At 46.3% G+C, this 21,466-nt stretch overlaps 1 protein-coding gene across 1 annotated transcript in view; it reads left to right on the forward strand.

Moving 5' to 3' along the window:
• The first annotated feature begins 396 nt into the window (after positions 1-396).
• The window catches only part of LOC144177900 (venom metalloproteinase antarease-like TtrivMP_A), a 111,531-nt gene continuing 90,461 nt past the window's right edge, over positions 397-21,466 (forward strand). Inside the window, exons 1-3 of the mRNA XM_077705486.1 lie at positions 397-522; positions 19,866-20,023; positions 20,160-20,248. Of these exons, the coding sequence (XP_077561612.1) occupies positions 403-522; positions 19,866-20,023; positions 20,160-20,248 (367 nt within the window). The 5' untranslated portion in view covers positions 397-402. The remainder of the gene's footprint in view (positions 523-19,865; positions 20,024-20,159; positions 20,249-21,466) is intronic.

The raw sequence follows: 21,466 nt of genomic DNA on the forward strand, positions 1-21,466 counted from the left end.
GCGGAGGCACATGCTCGGAGGCCCATGCTTCCGGAGGCACATGCTCGGAGGCACATACCTCCGTAGGCACATGCCTCCGTTGATGGCACATGCTCTCACTGAAATACGTCTGATATTTTATACACTTTACACTTTAAAAGAAAATTATGCCAAATGAGCGGTCTTCTGCCGGTACAGAGTAACTGCTGAAATACTTCAGGCGATTCGTCAGTTTTCATATTGTGCAGTGTTCCTTTACAAAACCTTTCTTTTGTTTTTGTTTGGTTTTTGTGTCCCTCTTTGTAACTTCCAGTGTGATTGATTAGTTCTAGGTATTTTTCCGGCCTTATCATTTTTTTTTCAATGGTATATAAACTCCCATTGTTCAAAGAAAAGGCACATCGGCTTTACCCGGAAAGAAAGATGGAGAACCCAATTAGCTTATTCTTCCTTGGGGCCATTGCGCATATTTTGTCTCTTACTACAGCCCAACGCGGGTCTCCACAAGTACCTGAAGCTCTTCTTACCAACCCTCCTTTCAGGGTAAGTTTCTTATTTACCGGTTTGCTCTTTCTTTTGACATAATATTGTAAAGGCGTAATTTGGTCCAGTATCTGCCGCTACGGTAGCATGATTTCGCAGGGAAAAGCCGAGGCGTTGAAGAGGTTTTAAAGTTAACTGATTTAATTTACTGGTAACATTGATGACACTTAGCACTTACAAGCTTGAAACAATTACACTTATTATATAGATGAGAAAGACAGTCAAAAGATTAAGAGTACTTAGCGGGACATGGCTGACTGGATCTCGATCTCCCGGCGGGAGGGCATGACGACGAGCGGCAGAGTTTCTGAAGTGAGTCCTGGTGCAGGCCACCCGCCGCCCTCAATAGCCAGCGGGACCGCGTTATATTCGCTTCAAGCCGTCCGGTGGGGGACGTATTGGGGGAAAAAGTGAATCCTGGAGAGTGCGGACGCAATGGAACAAGGCTTTCTGCAGCCAATCGGGGAGACGCTTCTTTGCTCCAATCAGCCATGTTCCCGCCAAAGTGGGTAGGAAAAATCAAACACAGAGGACACGAAGTTCGAACTCGAAGGCGCCCGTTTCCCGCAAAAGAATTACTGGCGAGAATAAAGTAGTGCATACAAACTCGAAAGGGGAAAATACAGGCGGTCGTTTGAATCAGACCGAGGGTTCGGAGCACAGAGCGGCCCGCGTAGACGCAACGGTGGGTCGGAGACGCCACTGCACGCGGTAACCTGAGATGGGCCGATGGCTCGTTCCCTTCAACAGTCGCGTACTCCTGGTCGGCCGACGGGCAAACACACGCGCCGGAGCCGTTTCTCAGAAAAAAGGTGGCCAGGGGCCAGCCGCGTCCGAAGCGTTTTCACACAAAACACTTGGGAGGAAGAGCCCTGGCGGCGGGAACAGAACTCAAAACAACCAGAAATCATCAAGAGACCTCCGCTTCGCGACAATATATTAGAACCCTCTATACAGATTATTTTTGGCGCTCTTTATCTATATCACTTCTCAGCTGCGCGTGGGGATTCAAGATAATGAAAGATATTCTCATAAGTGGCACCTAGTTGAAGGTCGGAAATATATATAAGCCTGAAGCAAACACGATACACCATTCAATAAAATTTTGCTGGAAATCTTGTGATCGGTATTGTTTAACCGTGTTATGAATTTTCTCATAAGCAGACCTAATTTTGATGCAGTGGTTATCTTCCTTCTCCAGCATACGTCGATAAATTCCATCTTGTAGGGGCGAACTTCTCTGAAATAATTATTTGGTCATATAGGGGCTTCAATATAAATAAACCAATCACTTTCTTGCAAGCTCTCCACTTCAACAAAGCCGTTTCAAACCACTGTGCCCTGATACGGCATGAATTTGCTCATAAAGGTCCATCATTCATCATTACGTTTATGCCTTGAAAATTCTTTTTCCCTTTAAATTTGCCCGAAAACTCTACAGCAGTCTACCAGATCTTGTGTTTCAATTTTACGCTTGCAAGCCTGCACTGTCTTGTAGTGTATTGCTGGTTTACGCAATGAACAATTCTTCCCAGCGAAACTCACCGAGGCTTATCTTCCAAAGTTTATTGTTGAAGGTCCAGGGGCGGAGCACCTTAAGGCCGAGGCTTCTCCATCCGGCTTCCGGCTTCTGTTCTCACGGCACAGTACCGCGTAAATCGAAAGATCTGTGAACAAAAGGTTCACAAAAGGTTAACAAAACAAAATAAAAGGTTCAGAAAAGGTTAAAGAGAACGAGAGAGAGAGAGAGAGAGAGAGAGAGAGAGAGAGAGAGACGCACAGCACTGTGTAAATCGAAACATCTGTGAACAAAATATTCACAAAAGGTTAACAAGAATAGAATAAAACGTCCAGAAAAGTTAGAGAGAGCGAGAGAGGCAGAAGGAGAGAGGGAGGCAGGAAGAAAAAGAGAGAGACGCGCAGCACCGTGTAAATCGAAACATCTATGAACAAAAGGTTCCCAAAAGGTTCATCATCATCATCATCATCACCAGCCTATCTACGTCCACTGTAGGGCAAATGCCTCTCCCATTAATCTCGAATTACCCCGCTCCTGCGCTAACTGCGACCAATTTACCCCCGCAAACTTCTTGATCTCATCGGCCCATCTAACATTCTGCCACCCCCTGAGACGCTTGCCTTGTCTAGCGATCCACTCCGTTACCCTTAATGACCAACGGTTATCTTGCCTTCGCATTACATGCCCTGCGCCCGTCCATTTCTTCTTCTTCATTGCTACTAATATGTCCATAACACGTGTTTGTTCCCTGACCCACTCCCCTCTCTTCTTCTACCTTAATGTTACCTCTATAATCTTCCGTTCCATTGCTCGCTCAGTGTCCTCAATTTAAGTGGAACCCTCTTAGTGAGCCCAAAGTTTCTGCCCCGTAGGTGAGTACCTGTAAGATGCAGCTGTTATACACTTTATTCTTCAGAGACAATGGTAGGCTGCCATTTATTATCTGAGAATGTCTGCCGTATGCACTCCACCCCATTCTTATCCTTGTAATAATCTCTGGCTCATGGTTGAAATCCGGGGTCACAACTTGGCCAAGTAGATATATTCACTTACCACTTCCACTGCTTCGCCACCTATCTGAAACCGTTATGCTGTCCCGAGGTTATTGATCATTACTTTTGTTTTCTGCATAGTAATTTTAGGCCCACAGTTCTACTGTGTTTGTCCAGTGCGGAAAGCATTCTTTGCAATTCGTCCCCCGGGTTACTTATTAAGGCAACGTCACCAGCAAATCTGAGGTTACAGAGGTGTTCTCAATTAACTCTTCCGCCCACCCGTTTCCAATCAAATTTTCTGAACACTTCTTGTAAACATGCTGTGAATAACATTGGAGAGATTGTGTCTCCTTGTCTGACGCCCTTCCTTATAGGTATTTTACTTCTTTCCGTATGGAGGATGATGGCAGCTGTGGACCCATTGTAGATATTCTCTAGTATTCTTACATAATGCTCATCTACACCCTGGTTTCGTAATGCCTGAATGACTGCTGAGGTTTCGACCGAATCAAATGCATTCTCGTAATGACTGAAATCTAAGTTTGCAGAAATGCTGTTCGTGATTACCTTGGTAAGTACCTTGTAGACGACTGACAGTAAGTTGATCGGCCTGTAATTTTTCAAGTCCTTCATGTCACCTTTCTTATGGATTAGGATGATGTTCGCGTCCTTCCAAGATTCCGGTACACTTGTGGTGATTAGACATTAAGAATACAAGTTTGCCAGTTTGTTAAGTACAATTTCTCCGCCATCCTTCAGGAGGTCTGTCGTTATCTGATCCTCACCAGGTGCTTTGCCCCCTTTCATTTCTTTCAAAGCCCTCCATACTTCTTCGGTCGTTACTGGTGGGATGTCTATCTCCTCTGAACTACTGTCTCGTTCGGCATTATCCTGTATGTCCCGGCTACTGTACAGATCCCTATAGAACTCCTCGGCCACTGTGACTATTTTATCCCTATTTGTGATGACATTGAATTGCTTGTCTCTAAGTGCATACATTTGATTTTTCCCCACGCCAAGACGCCTCTTCACTGCTTTCACGCTACCTCCGTTCTTTACAGCGTATTCTACTCTCTTCATGTATACTTCCGTATGTCAGCTATCTTATACTTATCGATTAACTTCGAAAGATCCGCTAGTTCTTTTCTATCAGCTGCGGAGGAGATTGTCATGGTTGGCCGTTTCCTAATTGGACCTTCCTTCTCCTGGGAACGTTTACCAGTATCCTGTCTAGCCATCGTGCTCCCAACTTCTACTGCACACTCAGTGATCATGCGTGTAAGGTTGTCGCTGGCTTCCTGTGTCGTAAACTGTGCTTCCTGGGTCAGAGCTGAATATCGGCTCTGCAGCGCGATCCTGCAATTCTTCTGCTTTACGTGTTACTGTTAACTCAATAATCGGCTTCTTTCGTACTAGCTTATTGCGGTTCCTCCTCAAATCTAGCCTAATTCGACATCTTACCATACGGTGGTCACTACACCTTACCCTTCCCAGAACTTCCACATCCGGCACGACGCCAGGATTATCGCATAATAGGAAGTCTCTTTCATTTCTATGCTCCCCATTCGGGCTCTTCCACGTCCCCTTCCGTTCTCTCGTTTGCAGAAGAAGGTATTCATGGTGCTTAGGTTATTCCGTTCTGCGAACTCGACTAGTAGGTCCCCCCTTGCTATTTCTACAGCCCAGACCATAATTCCAAATGCTCTGTCTCCAGCCTGATTCTTGCCTACTTTAGCATTGAAGTCTCCCATAAGTACTGTATACTGTGTTTTTACTTTAGTCATTGCCCATTACACATCTTCATAGAAGCGTTTCACTACCTGGCCGTCGTGTAAATCGAAGCATCTGTGAACAAAAGGTTCACAAAGGTTAACGAGAACAAAATAAAAGGTTCACAAAAAGTTAGAGAGAGAAAGAGAGGGAGGTGGGAGGAAGAGATAAAGAGGTACGCACAGCCCCTTGTCAATCGAAGCATCTGTGCACAAAATGTTCACAAAACGTTAACAAGAACAAATAAAAGGTTCACAAAAGGTTTGAGAGAGAGGGAGAAAGAGAGGGAGGGAGAGAGAGAGAGGGAGAGAGAAAGAAAGAGAGAGAGACGCACTGCACCGCCTAAATCCAGACATCTGTGAACGAAAGGTTCACAAAAGGTTAACAAGGACAAAATAAAAGGTTCACAAAAGGTTAGAGAGAAATAGAGAGAGGGAGAAGCACAGAAACGTGTAAATCGAAATATCCCTGAACAAAATGTTCACAAAAGGATAACAATAACAAAATAAAGGTTCGCAAAAGTTAGAGAGAGGGACAGGGGCGGGAGGCAGGGAGCGAGAGATAAAGAGAGAGAGAGGCACCGCACCACGTAAATCGAAACATCTGTGAACAAAAGGTTCACAAAAGGTTATAAAGATTGACAGAGACTTCTCCTCGGAGGGCCGCGCTGCGCATGAGCGAGGAACATTGAATTGGATTGTATTGGATTTTATTTGTATTGTACTGGATTGAATTGGATTGGATTGGGTTAAATTGAATTTTATTGTATTGTATTGGATTGGGTTGGAAATCGTTTTAGCAGCACTAAGCACACTCACGGGTGCTTTACGGTAAGAACGGTCCCCAGTGCTTCGCCTACTCGTCATGATTCACGTCGTGGAGATGCGTGAATTTTTTTTTACTGGCGTTTGATCCTTGCCCCTAATTTGTTGCTGTGGTTTTTCGCAGAGAGTCCACTTTCCTGAAACCAAACAAAACTGTTGAGGTGATAAGGGGGTTTTAGCGTCTTCCTGTGCTACTTCTCAGAACTTTCCCCTTCGCCACTTGGATAAGAATACCCTTATAAGATGCTTGTAATACGAATATTTATTATTCTTTTGTGGGGACATCTAATGCAGCTTCTAAACATCTTCACTCCGTGAGCGTATATCTGACAAAACTTAAGTTTCAAGCAAAGCAATTGTGTCTGACGAATTCAAGCAATGTGGAAGAGTGCAGTTGGTAGGGCCCATGGAGAAACTGAACTGTGCTGATTAAGTTGATTGGGACGAGAAATAAAAAAAAACACCACGACGGAAGGTAAGACTGCCGTCTTTTTTATATTACGGAACCATTGTATAACGGTTTCGGTTATTAACACGTGTAATTTCATTACCTCTACTGGAAAACTTATATGGGAAATATAAAGAAGGGTGGATTATGAGGCAGTTGAGCTTTTATGGCACCTTTAGCGCTTGTTTTTCTTCACTTTACAGCTCACTGAAGCTCATTAAGGCGGAAGTCACTGATCCTACGTTCGGTCATCGTTTCGTACCGTTATCGTTCCCTATCCGCAATGCCGTATCCTCAGTCTACTTCCCTGGACTCTGGCCATTTCCTTCAAGTGAATCCCACCCCTTCATTATGACATATATACAGTACTTTTACGATCAGAGGCATTCAGAGCCTTTTCAAAGCTTTAGGTTAATTCTTCTCGTGGTCACGTAAGTGCGGCTAGCTTTTTTATAAAGGCCGAAATATTTAAAAAACACTCCCAATGCCAAATTCGACTCCAGGGTAGAAGCACTTGAAACATCTGAGGTTTTAGGGGCGAAGAACCTTAGGGGCTCGGGCGGTTGGCGTCTCCCGTAGTCGTCGTGTCATGTAGTCACGATACTAAAAACACCGGGACACTCGTTTTCCAACGGCTCGCGCTAGAACGTAACACGCACTGAAAGTGTATACATAGATAAAAGGGGCTCAAAAAAATCTTCCATGATTTAAAGATTTGTGAAACGCTCCCTGTCAGCTAGAACAATCGTGAAGCCCAAGGACAAGCTGTTTCTAGACGAGTTATAATTTGTGTTACGCTCAAGTACCCACACGCTCTCGACGATAGGCCTCATCTGGACGGGTGGTCGGTCGAAGCAAGAAAAAGCATACTTCCCTCATACTTACTCACGCCATATAGCAAAGTCAAAGGAAAGTTATGAAACCACGGAAAAATAAATGGTCTGCCAAACACGGAATAAAGAGAAGAGATCGTACGGGATAAACCAAACTCAGTGCAGCTTCGGAGATGCTAAAGAGGTTTGTCGAAACTTAAGCAAGGTCGGACTGACCGGACCAACTAGATGCGAAATGCGCTGTTATTTCAGAAGACATGGGGGGGGGGGAACGGGCGCTTAACTGTTCTTGTGTATATTCGGAACGAAATCAAGCAACGAACGTTTTAGTAATAACAAACACAAGCTGCGCGTTTACTTTACGCTTTGGTTTCTACTTTTCGATTTCAACAAGCAGCTGATCTCTCGGCAGACGCATTTTTTAGTAAGTTCACAAGCGATAAACGGTGTCGTTGGAAGAGTGTGGGATCTGATTAGGCCCTTTGATTTCAGCTTGTGATAGATTCTGCAGGCTCTCTGTGTCGTACGATGAGGTTTCGAAGACGCGTTTAGTCCCGGACGCGTATTAGTGTATAAGCCCGTCTCCGCGCTGCTCGCGAACGATATATGTCGCAGATGACGGATTGCGAGCGCTCACCTCGCAACATGGCGACCCAGCATTAAATTTTTTGTCGTGTGCTGATGCCACCATAGAATTTCGCAGTATCCATCGCACTTATTTTATAGAGTGTTGGTGAAATTTATGCCGCACTGGCTTTTCAAGGGTAGTGATCAATATTTGAGGTATGAAGTGTAACTGGCGTGATCAGGTATGAGTGGTCTGCTAGATTATGTAAGCGCACAAAACCGATTTACATCATCGTGTATAGCCGTATGACCATCTCAAGCAACACTGCTTGCGGTGATACTGTTAGCAAATTTCTGGGGAGCGGAATTACAATCAGCTTCATGCATATACCGTTTTCGCGACGCCGGCCTGTGACACACGTCCGGCGCTTATACGGACCCAATGTACCGCAATAAGGTCGCGTCAGAAACATTTACACTCTCCTGAATACACCACATTTGAGAACAGAGTGACTGCTCCATATAAGTATTGGCACGGTCGTAGGGGATGACATGGGCTTTATTTAAGAAGAGGCGGGCGGTGCTCAGGGAATTCGTAGGCGGGGAGCGTTCAGCACAGAGCGAGTAGCGCGCAGCACCGTCTTGCTTCTCTTCTACCACTCGCAGCCAGTCAGTTCGTTTTCGTTGTATTCTCGGTAGTCTTGTGCCTTCACTTTCCGTCATAACATTTTCCCCCGGGGCAGAACAAGCTCGCCCAGCGAGTTGAGGGGTGCGGGAGTGAGCGTTTATGCGAGCTACATGCACTACCTGCGTCCTGCTTGAGCGGCGACCATTAGACGGGACTTTGGCGACGACATAGTTGACATCGTTGAAGCGGGAGAGCACCACGAACGGTCCGGAGTAAGTGGAGAGGAATGTTTGGTGTAGTCCATTCTTGAGCACCGGAGTCCATAGCCAAAGTTTTTCACCTGGAGTGAAAGCGACGGGAGGATGTCGGTCATTGAAGCAAGCCTTGGTACGAGCTTGCCAGCTTAGAGTACGAAGACGGGAGAGCCGGCGCGCTTCTTCAGCACGGCACAAAGTTTGGGCGAGTTAAAGGTGGTGATGTGGTGAGAAGGGCAAGATGCTGTCCGGAAATGTACGTGGAGCACGTACATACAGTAGCAAAAATGGAGCATAACCAGTAGTTTCGTGTTTGGCGGTATTGTAGGCGTACGTCACGAATGGTGGCACAGTGTCCCAATTCTTGTGATCGGAAGTGACATATATTGATAGCATATTGGTCAGCGTGCGGTTTGGGCGCTTCGTCAATCAATTGGATTGCGGATGGTATGCGGTGCTATGGCGAGATACAGAGCCATAAAGTCTTAATAGTTATTCTACAACATCTGCCGTAAACTGTCGCCCGAGGTCACTGATGATAACGCGCCGAGCTCCATTACGAAGGACAATAGAATACAGAAAGGAGGCTGAGACGTCCTCACCTGCAACGAGAGAGGGCGTCTCGACGTACCGTGTCAAGTAATCGACGCACGCGATAATCCACCGGTGACCTGTTGAAGACTTCGGTACAGGTCCAAGAAGATCTATTCCAACTTTTTTCAAATGGGGACCTAGGCGGAGTCACGGGATGCAGAGGTCCTGGCGAAGGGCTCCCCGAGCGTTTATGACACTGACATTGCGGGCAGCCGGCAACGTAGTGATTCGTATGTCGCCGCATTCCTGGCCAGTAAAAATTCTGTTTGAGCCGATGTAGCGTGCGCACAAAGCCCAGGTGACCCGCTGTGGGGTCGTCGGGCGTAGCATGCCAAATAGCGGCGCAAAGGCTATCGGGAATAACCAAAAGAACGCGGGCGCCATCCACCGAATAGTTCCTCTTGAACAACAAGCCGTCACGCACGACAAACGGGCACGATGGCTGCGCTCGCTGCGCTGGGTTAAACGTGGTTTTTAAAGAAGTATCCGTCAGTTGTTCTTCCTTCACGTTGGGGGCGGTTGGCACTGCAGTCGACCGACATGCCAGGCAGTCATCAAAGTGATCGTCGTCACACGGGTTCATTGGGACAGAAAGGCGTGACAGGCAGTCCGCGTCAGTGTGTCGCCGTCCGCTCTTGTACAACCCAGAAAAATCGAACTCCTGTGAGCGCAATGCCCAGTGAGCTAGCCGGCCGGATGGGTCATGCAGACCAACCAGCCAGCATAGTGAGTGGTGGTCCGTGACGATGAAGAAGTGGCGCCCATACAGGTATGAACGAAACCTATGAACGGCGAAGATCACAGCTAGATACTCAAGTTCAGTAACGGTGCAGTTACGTTCGGCTTTCGTCAACGTTCGGCTGGCAGTGACATGCTGTGCCCCGCCATGGAGCTGGACAAGTACAGCACCAAGGCCGACTCCACTGGCGTCCGTGTGAAGTTTGGTAGCGGCAGCTGGGTTGAAGTGGCGAAGAACTGGGCTTGAAGTAAGTAAAAACTTTAGTTGTTAAAATGCGGTTTCACATTCTGGAGTCCACCGAAAAGCGATGTCTTTCTGTAGCAGGCAATTCAGGGGGTGAGAAAGTGGGGCGAAATTTTTAATAAAACGTCGAAAATAGGAACAAAGGCCAAAAAGACTTCTGAGGTCTTTTGATGAACGTGGTGTAACGAAGCCTCGAACGGCTGAGATCTTTTGGGGGTCGCGCCGAATTCTCGACGAGAAGCCCCAGCACGATTGCTTGAAGTTCTGCCAAATGACACTTCTTTGACTTCAGAACCAACCCTGCTTTTTGAATCCTGTCAAGAACAGTGCCAAGGCGTTGGTTATGCTCGCTAAACGTCGTGCCATAGATTATGATGTAGTCCAAATAATACATACATATATCTTATTTAAGGCCGCGCAAAATTGTGCCCATAAACATTTCAAACGCCGCTGGCGCATTACATAGCCCAAAAGGCATGACGTTGAATTCTAATAGGCCGTCTGGGGCCACGAAGGCTGTTTTTTTCTTGTCGGATGAGTGTACCGGAATTTGCCAATATCCTGACGTGAGATCAAGACAGGACAAATATGAAGCGGAATGAAGGCAGTCGATAGCGTCATCGATGCGTGGTAAGGGATATACGTCCTGTTTGGTGACAGGATTCAGACGACGATATCCAACACAAAATCGCAATGAATTATCTTTTTTGTTTACCAAGATCACTGGTGCGGTCCAGGGGCTTGAGGACTCGCAGTTCCCACCTTTGCTCACATCTCTTGCACCTGGTCATTAATTATTTTCCGTTGGGAAGGCGACACTCGATGTGGCTTCTGCTATAGGGACCGGGCGGCCGTTGTATGGCACCACCGTCGCTTCAGCGAACAGCGCCGCCCGTGGCGAACCGCTCGTCAGTGGAATGCCGGCGGCGTTCAGCGCAGCGTAACTGTGCATGGTTTTCTGTCGTTTTTCTGCGGTGCGGCTTGCAAAGCGTACGTAACCCCACGTGCATTTTTCAGATCGGTAAATCTTGAGTGTGGACATGACGTTTACGAGTCATGCCATGTGTGTGATTTACGCCCATACTCAGTATTTACAAATAGCAGACGACACTCAATGCGCCAAGCTGGAAGTCAAGCTGGAAGTGAAAGTCCGTTCCTTCATGCAATTTTTTGATGCCTGCATGCAGTTTCGCGTATCGAGGAGTATACTGCAGCTAAATTCTCCCACAAAGCCGGTGTGTGCAACTGATCTAAGAATGCTGCGGCGCTGGCCTTGGACAGTCGATGACGAAAAAACGTCGACGTCGTGCACAAGCGAAAGACAAAGTAGGAGGGTGTCTTCTAAGATTTACCTGAAAACAGAAATTGGGATGGACGACGCTTCCGTAACTTCATTACCTACGGCTGAAACGTGTTTAATTTCACAGAAATGCTCTTACTACACTCATCGGGAATAGTTGATAGAATAAATACCGCATGATAGTAAAACGTTATTGTCTTGTCGTGGAGAAGCATTCCTTTACAAGAATAGCAATTGTTGCTGGCTAGTTGGTAAATGGTTTTTCAAAAACCAATTCTTGTGTGTCTGAAGGACGCAAGACAGGAGGGTGCCCGAAACCTGTACTCAGCTTCACAACTGAATGCTGCGGTCGGTTTAGAAGCTGCCACCTATATACGCTTGAAAAATCATGCACAGCTTCGTCTAACGACGATGAGGGTTTATCGCAAAGCTCTATCGTATGGGTTTCTTTGGTTGCCTTCTGGTTTTATACTTTGACTAGTTGGCGTCGAATTTGACCAGCACGCAGTTTGGTGTTTTGATCGCAGCGCCTTTGACTTTGACCATTTCCCACTCGATTTCGCAGGGAGAAAGCTTTGCGTTCAAATAATCATTAGACGGAGGGCTAGATGATTTTGCTGTTTAATTTTGAACTTCCATGCCCCCCTCTCCAAATCTAAACTTTGGCCAGCGTGTCGGATATATGTCTGTGCTGGACGACTCGAGCTGATGCACCCATATTTGAGGCAATTATTCGCGCGTTTTTGGTGTCTTCACCAGGCATTACACGATTTTTTAGGTACTCTGTAAAGAATACTTAAGCATTAAAAAACACCGGCTGACGTTAACGCTGCCACATGTTTTAACAATCGGTGCCAGCCTTTATTCTACGCAGGTGGTAAAACGGGAAGGGGAGGAGGGATGGTGCATGGTTTGTAGCTCGGGCTGTTGAGTTGATGAATAACTTTGGCTCTTGATAAAATGACTACCACAAATGTGTGATTTCCACTTCGGCTTTCAGGCTCCCATGCTGTCACAGTGTCGCTTACCAAAACCGAAGGCACAAAACTCACGGTTACAGGAAGTGTAAACTACAGCAACATTTCAACGGCTACACGGTAATCTACACGGTAATCCAACGGCTACACGGTAAGGCACGGTATGCAGGTGCCTTACTATTTAAAGCACGCGCATCAAGGTATCTCAGCGCTAAGGCTAGCGTGGAAACCGTAGTCATTGAAACCAGTAAATATAATTTAAAGTGGTAGAAATTAATAATAATATTGCTAATAGTTTTATTCCTACTCGGATCGCGCGGAGCCAGGCGCAGAGCGCTGCAAAAAGTGCTCGTGTCAATGTAGCCCATTCCCAACCTTACAAGCATCCAATACGTTTGCGTAGCCGTTAGTGCATTTAAGAAGAAAATAATACTACTAATAGTAGTTTTATTCGTACTCAGAACGGGTGTAGCCAAGCGCAAATCGCTGCAAAAAGCGCTGATGCCATTGCAGCCGATACCCAACTTTAGAAGCGTCCGACACGTTTACGTAGTCATTACTGCATCTATGAACCCAACATCTGTCTAGACTTTGTTTCACCGCACATATACACTCACAACACCACCAAAACATTCAAAGCACCGAAGCAAACACGACAAAAACAACGGGAGGCTGTGTAGTCCAATGCACCGGCTCATTCCACTGACGAGGGGAGCACCGAGTGGTGGCGCCACCCGTCCAGCTGCCCGGTCCCTATATAGGGGTCGCATCGCCAGTGTGGATTCGATCCTGAAGCCGGGACGCAGGAACGGGAAAGGAATGATCGCCCTCAGCAAAGTCGAAAGTCGACACATAAGGAGTGAGCGTTTTCAATATGTAGTTCGCAGTGCTGGCACTGTTCGACGGATGAAAGGGAGTTGTTGATCAAGAGCCTAAAGGCGGCGGTATAGTCAGGTTTTTCTGTCGTGGTATGGTCGGGGTTGTGATTAACCGCTTGAATGGCGACGTTGACTTGTTCCTCGAAGCTGGCAATCTTGAATCCCCAGGGAAGAACTACTGGCTCACTAGATGCATTTACTGCCCACACATGACTACGTCCTTCTGCGGCCGCGACCACAGCTCGGGGTACGAAAATATTTTTCTTGATCATGTTATTTGCATCGCCTTCAATTAAATATAGCAGCTTTCCGAACGAAGAGGAGCAGAGTTTACCTGAACAAACGAAGCTGCCATAGCTGGTAACAGGGTGTCTTCAATAACTGAAAGCACACCTGCGCTGGTCTCGCTGGGATCGTGAACTCGCGCGGGCAGAATTTCACCGTGGAGAGAAATTTCGCCAAAACCACAGTCGAGCGTAGCTCCGCTGTCGGGTAGGAAATATATAGCCAAAATAACGTCATGGGTAGCCTGCGCCAGCGCAATAAACTCCATACGGAGTGCCTCTTCACCAAGCGTAATTGTCGTAGAACAAACGCCGACAGCGCGCAGATGCTCACCCTCGACACCGCGGAAATGAGCGTTGCGATAACACGCAAACACAACTATGTGGCCAAGACGATTCTTGAAAGAAAGACTCATAACCGAAACTGTGGCACCAGTGTCCACTTAAGCTAACGATTCCACGCCATTCACACTAACAATCCCTTTGTTTTTCGTCATTATGACAGGTGGGGGAATTGGTGAAAACGACCGTCTCGTGACCTCACCCCCGTAGGTCGCACAAGCTAGTTTCCCAGCGTCGGCGAGCGAAACCTTCCGCGCGGCGAGGGTGATCGCGCTTGGTGCGTACGCGAGGAAGAGAAGCTGTGGTCGGACACGGGCGAGTCGTTGCGCATGTTGCTCGATTGGCTGGACCGGTAGAAAGTGGAAGTCGGTGTAGTCGCTTCGTAAGGCGGTTTGTTGCGCATTGCCCTAGGTGGTCTCGTGAAGTCTCCTTGGGGCTGCCGTAGGCAATACGGACAAAATCGGGATATGTGACCAGGGAGGTCACAGTTATAACAAAGAGGAGACGGTCGGGGCGCAACATATCCTTGGAGGGGTTTTTTGTGGTCATCGGGTGGTCGGCGCGGAGGGTCACTTTTGGAGGATGCAAACCTCCGAAAAGGAGACCGATTAGCGAGGGCGCCAGAGCGTTCATCCCGAAAACTGGTTGGCCGACACCTCGAACTGTCCTCATACAAGGGCATTGGAGACTCTTCTGGTGACTCTTGCAATGCGCACTGATGGTAGACGGGCGGACTGGAGCGGGACAATGATGGCAGGGCGAGTCGCGGCAGACACTTTGCTGGCCAAGCGCTTCTCTAATAATTCTGCGAACCAGGGACGCGATATCTTCTGAAGCGTTCGAATTCAAGTCCACACTCACTATGGTGGTGACGTTTGCGAGACGACCGAACTTGGGTCCAATTCGCCGCATTTTCAGTGCCTCAAACCCCCTGCAGGGGCGAATCACGTCCTGTGCAGAAGCGTGGTCTTCCGTCGTTATTGAAAAGTTGTACGCGTCCTCTGCAATTCCCTTGAGCAGGTGACCCACCCGGTCCTCATCGGACATGCCGCGATTATCCAAGCGGCACAGCTTGAGCACTTCCTCGATGTACGTTGTGCAGGTTTCTCCGGGAACCTGGGCTCGTTGCGCGAGAGTTTGTTCAGCCTTTTTCTTTCTGGCGCTTGGATCGCTGAAACACTTCTTCAACTCGGTAACAAAGTTATCCCGCGTAGACAACCTGTCCTCGTTGTTTTCAAACCACACAAGGGTGTTTCTGTCAAGAGAGAAGGACACGTTGGTGAGCAGTGACGCCGGGTCCCAGTGGTTGTACTGGCAGACCCTTTCATAATGTTTCATCCAGTCTTCTACGTCCTCATCCGGAGCCACAAAAAACATGCGTGGTTCCCTCTGGTGGGGCCAGACGCTCACCTTTCCTGGGACAGCGGCCTCAGTCGCTCGGGTGTTCGGCATGCCGGTCTGTCCGCGGGGGGGGGGGGGGGGGGTAGCCAGTAATCCGCCTGCTCTGTCAAAAGTCATCGGTTGTTTCCAGGGGGGTTGTCGATACCCCGGTACCTCTGCCAATTGACACGGTCGTAGGGGATGAGATGGGCTTTATTAAAGATTAAAAAAGAGGCGGCCCGGTGCGCAGGGAATTCGTAGGAGGGGAGCGGTCAGCACAGAGCGAGTAGCGCGCAGCACCATCTTCCTTCTCTTATACCACTCGCGGCCGGTCTGTTCGTTTTCGTTGTCTTCTCGCCTAGTTTTGTGTCTTCACTTTCCGTCTGAACAATATGTATTTACAACGCACACAAACGGTGAATCTCAGTCATGAACGTGTCGCAAAGGCAGCGGCGACAGTGGTGAGCGGGCCGGAGGCTCCCGCGTCTACTTTCGTAACGGGCCGGGGGATTTCGGTGGCGCCCCGAGAGGCATGTGCTCGAGGCTATGTGACCTCCCTTCTACTTTCAGAATGCCGAATGAAATCTGCGTCAACTGTACCCTCAAATACCGGCGGAGCGTATGCGCACAGGCGAGCCAAAATAGACTGAGGGCCCGCGCGACTGAAAATTCGCGCATCTCCACGAAGTAAATCATGACGAGTGGGCGAGGCACTGGGGATCGTTCTTACCGTAAATAACCCATGGCATTGCACACTCGCGCATGTGAATGAGTGACAACGCGTGTGTACAGTATATACAATCCCAATCCAAACCAATTCGATACAATTCAAATTAAACCAATCCAATCAAATCCAATCAAATTCCAATCCGACGCTCCTCGCGCTTGCGCAACACTGTGTACACGGACGCCAAGCCCCGGACAAAGCGAGGTCCTAAGGTGCTTCGCCCCTAAAATAGTGCTTTGGAATGAGCCCAGGGTTCGTCATAACTTCTTGCACATTTCCCTGCAGCCATAACTGCATCTATGTATATCCCTTAGCAAGATAACTGCCATGCCTAGAATATTCACGGCCCCCCATTCTCGCCCTGACGACCATTGCCGCCATGTGCCCCACCATTCTTCCCAATAGTGATCTGGCCTATATGCCATGCCCTGCTTTTGGCATTGTGGGGTCCCCGCTTCAACACCCCGACATGACAGCGGGCAGACGTATTTGCCATTCCCGGCATTGGGCGAATTTATGACCCGGAAGAACGTACGTGAGCATATTCTTCCGCAAAATAAAGCTTCTTGGTCCTGTGCAAAATTTGCGGAAACAATCTAACACAGTACCAGAACGACCAGGCATCCAACAGACCAAAATGAATGAAAAATAAAACTTCATGAAGCATAAGCTTTTCTCTTTAGGGAAGCATTCTGTGGCTTGCAAGGGGGTTACGCAAACCTATTGGAATATTGGTCGAGACAAAGCACTGAAGGGGCCGATTGAGGGGCCCGAAGCCACGTTTGGGTGAGCTCAGAACTAAAACAAAACATGTCTAATTTTGACTACCTGAACACTGATAACGTACGTAGGCGAGATGTCATTTTCTATCACCCCAATCCAAAGGGGAAACCTTAAGTAAAGCTCAGAACAATCAGTAAGTGGGGAGGCAAGTTACGCACGCGTCAGGCCCTCCTGTCACAAAAAGTGTATCCGTTCCGAGGCTTTAAAACGCATGTGCTGATGAACACCAATATCCTTGCCACAAGGCTTTCTTTGATTCTGTTTCCTTTTTTCGATGCAGACGGCCTTGTGACTGAGACCACCGGTATAATTTTACTTATAATGACGTCATGTGACAACATATATGTCTGGCGCTCCTGACCTCCAATTACTTGCTGCACAGAAAGCACCTATCTCTTCCTCGTCAACGATGTATCCGCTGTGAAATCAGGGGTCCCGATGACGAAATTGGGTGAACGGTGTTGATGAGAGGTGTTTTGAAATTCATAGTCTGTGTTCTTAAAACGCGAAACCACAATGATCACCCTTTTGGTTTTCTCGTGGCAATGAGAGTATTGGTAAGCTGGGCTCTGAAGGTAGCGCGACCACGCTAAAGATCACCAGGCAAAAAGAACTAATCCCGAGCCATCGAATTGTGCGTGCCTTTTTGGCAAAATGTAGCTGCCGAGCGTTAACATCAAACATTTTTAAACGTAGCGTGTCTTTATAATCGTTTTTGGTCACAACACTAGGCTCGCCTAATTCAGATGACGGATAAGAACAACATATAGACGGCGCGGAAGCTGATTTCTGCATATTTTCTCTTTCCCTGCCATTCACTTTCACAACCGTAGTCACACAAATATTGCGCAGCACTCTGGGAAATCTCACGCACCGATGTCGCACAACGCAGTTTACACCAGCAGGTTTACTCCGCTGTTCTTCCAGCAACACGTAATGTGATTGCGGCTGCGCAAGTTAAGCAAATTGGGGAACCATTAGTCACTACCGTGCGTCGTCAACCAGTTGACGTCACATGCATGTTCTTCCCCGCCTAACAACTTTTCATAAATAGTGCCATCGTCCCATCACGCGCGATGAACGTCTTTGCAGCCCCAGTAATTTTCTCGCCGCATCGATTACCATCACCAGGTCGGCATTATCACTCATCATACTAATCAGAATCAGAATCAGAATCCGAAAACGTGTGTATTTGTTCAGTGAAAATGTGTACATGAGTGACCATACAGAAACAGTTCCCAGAGCCAAGGGCTGAAAGGGGACCTCCTGTAAGTAAGCCCATAGTCAATGGTACATAAAATATTGGCAGTAGATTAAATAAATCGACAAAATTAACATGTAAACAAGGGCAACAGAAGACAGACAGTTGCAAATGAACAATAAAAAGTGCAAATGTGGTTAAGCCTGCCGATAAAACTCAAGAATGCCTGTTTTAAATTCATGTAATGACGAAGAGAGTTTAACGTTATTTGGCAGGGCATTACAAAGCACGAGAGCTACAAAGTGGGCAGTTTGTTTTCCATAAGTAGTCTGGGCGATGGGTAAGAGCAAGTTATGATTAGAGGAAAACGTAGTGGAATTTAAGTGAACAAGACTTGACCGAGTGAAAACATTCAATGGAACCATGGTATGTTTTCACCTAAACGACAAGATTGTTAGGTTATATTTAAATAATTTATTGATAGATAATATACTCAACTGCAGAAGCAGTGAAGGAGCATGGGTGAGGAATGGTCTATAAATCCGTGTACGAATGGCCTGATATTGAATATGTTGTAATGAAATCAATTATCTGGGGTACGTGTTACCCCATGAAGATAAGCAGTACGTAAAATGGCTATGAATAAAAGCAGGTGGGCACTCGTTCTTGCTTCGTTCTTCCCGTTAGTGCAATCAGCTTTCCCCTGAAATAGTTGGTGATAATGACAACCACCTCTTTCGTAAAACACTAGCTACCATTGTAAAGTGTAAAGCCGGATCACTTTAAAGTATTTTTAGCTTTGTACGCTGAAGCTGTGCTTGTAAACCTACTAACAATGTATTGTTTTTTTTCTTTCCCCACCATGCACCATTTGCTGTTGAGTGTGATCCACTCCCCTCTGCAGGGCCATTTGGCCCTGAGGGTTTAATAAACAAACTAAACGTCACAACTACCAGGTTTCCCTCGTAGTACTCACATCTGCCATTCCATAAGGGGAATCAAGAATCTCGAACGCACGGTTTTATGGTTCTCAAACACGAAGGGCTAGTCGCCATATAGTTTCAGCGACGGTATGCCTGGAAATTTCTAATTTCGTTTTCAATGAAGACAATTTTGGATTAATAAACCCTTTTCACCATGTTCACCTTTCGCGTGGTAAAATGCTCGCACCAGCCCCTTGCTTTACTAATGCCCAAATTCTATCCAAAGGCCAAAGCCCCAATTCCGCAATTTGTTTCTGACGCACGAACAAAACAAATTCCACTTGTTATGCACTCGTTTCTATTCTGCATCCGCCTTTTCCAGTCAGACTTCTGTCGCAGATGTTCTTAACTGATTCTTTGTGAAACTAACGCACTGCCTGTTCGACAGCAGCCGCAAAGCTACTCAGTTTTATAAAGAAACTATGGTTGATTCCTCCGTCATAGGAATCAGTAAAACACGTAAGTGAAATGTGCAGTGAAACCTGCAGCTCAGCATAATTTGCGGGTTGGCTGCTGCTTTGTGGGTTCACTTGGTGAACGACGTCGTGCTGGCGGGTCACTTCGGCAAAGGTGTTCTGTCGTCATTTCCTTGACGGATATGAGGTCAGTGAAATATTCGTGTGTCCCGGCATAAAACATATTCGTGTTAACTTCTAAAACCTGAAAACGAACAACCTTAAGTATAACGTACTGTTTAGTACTAAAGGTTGCTTCTCCGCAAGAACACCCGGTGTGCAGGGGTGCACCCCTTAAAGGACGCTTGCTTCATTGTACCGGCGTCACTTCCGTGACGGATATGACGCCAGCGAAATCTTCTTGTATCCGGGAATAAAACACTTTCGTGTTAACAAATCCACTGATGGCTCCGGCTGTGTCTTCAGTACAATGCAAAATAGAAAGAATAATAGTATAAATAGCAAAAAGTTTATGGTGGGAAGTAGATTTTGTGCGTTATGTTAGATCTGAGTTTCATAATGCTCTTTTTCTCCATTTTTTATGCTGTTTTTAGAAGTATAACACTGCAGATTGTTGGCTTTCTGCCGGTTAAATGCTCATTATATACTCTTTTTTCAGTTTTACAACATGCCATCCCAAACGGTGTACACTGTTATGGGACCGGATCGTGACCACGGCGGTACCTTGTGTCTCAAGGACGTGATTACTGCATACTCTGATAGCCCGAATGTTTATGAAATCAAGCGACGGTATTTTTACAAAACTTACAACTACACGTGAGTTCCTGATACGTATAGTAAAATTATTGCGCGTCCTAGGGCTTCTTTTAATATTAACCGTTATAAAAAGGAATCTATTTGTCATTGTCGGCTGTTATTGGCCAGGAAGTGATCTTCAATGTTTTCTTTTCAGAGTACCGGTAGACCTTACAGGGAACCTTGGACCGCGCCAGGGAAGTTCTTATCCTAAAGACAAAGTTGCTGCCGTGGTGCTCAAATACAGTAAGGTGTCGCTACAATATTTATTTTTATTTCTCTCGTCTCATGGTGTGAAGTTCAAGAAAAATATACCGGGTGCTAAAGTCACCTTCGGCTGCTTTTTAAAGCATACCGAGTGTTTATCGCGTGGTATCCTGTTGGAAAATACGCGCAACGGCATAAAAGAACCAAACTTTTTAACACTACGTATTTTTAATATTGCGTATTAGTACTACGCATGGAAATGACTAGGAGGCCTCTTTTTATTTTTAGCCCTTTTACCTCTGACAAAAAATTTACATATGCGTTTTACCGAAATGAAACCTGTCAACATCCCAATTATGCATTTCGTCCAAATGCTTAGCCTTTCTCGTTCTTTAGAGGTTTTTATTTGTATTTGGTGCCTTGTTGTTTTCGTTGTCATCGGGTGAGGTCATTATCCAGGTCGACCTTGTTTATTCCGTTATCGTCACACTTACATACGTATAATTTCTTTGTTTTCCGTAACTTTTATTGCTCAAAATTCTTCTGACGACTTCCATCTATATTTTCGTTATAACAATCGAACGAATTTACTTCACCAAATAAGCATTTTTGTGCATACCCAGGGCGTTGCATCGTCGGTTTTTTTTTTCAGGATGGCTTTTTTGTGTGTTCCTTAATTTTTTAGAGCGTTGTTATGTGTTCCTTCATTGGGTAAGGATGTGATCACGATAGGCTTTACAAATTCGTTGGCTCCTTTTTATTATTTTGTAGGTCCATGTTTGTTGTTGATAGGCTCTCAATATTTAATTCGACCGAATTTGTATCTGACCTCTAATTAAGCGATTTAACACGTTAACACTAGCAATATTGCATTTCTGTGAAAATTCAGGGCATTACACGGTTCGCTATACCTCATTATTCTATTATGCAAGTTTCAGTTTTTATGGCCATTTCTTTTTACGTAGAGACTACGGCGTCAGAGGGCATTGTAGAAGAGTGGCAAATTTGGATTGTTGAATATATTTTTAATATTCCTTAGTTCGTATATTTCGTACCATTGTTTTTTTGTTTTATTTAATACTACCAATTATCTTTGTCTGCGCTAAAAAAACTGTCTAAGTGCGTTATATTCGCCAATTATGCATTTTTGTGCAACAAACGCAAGGTTTTACGTGGTTGGGGCTCTTCCCAACTTTTTGTGCGCGTTTTATTTTGTCTCCTCGGGGATCTATTTTTCACTGTACAAGAGTCGTGCTT

This window comes from Haemaphysalis longicornis, unplaced genomic scaffold, assembly GCF_048455015.1.
Source record: "Haemaphysalis longicornis isolate Haplotype H1 unplaced genomic scaffold, Haemaphysalis longicornis Haplotype H1 scaffold_333, whole genome shotgun sequence".
NCBI lineage: Eukaryota > Metazoa > Arthropoda > Arachnida > Ixodida > Ixodidae > Haemaphysalis > Haemaphysalis longicornis.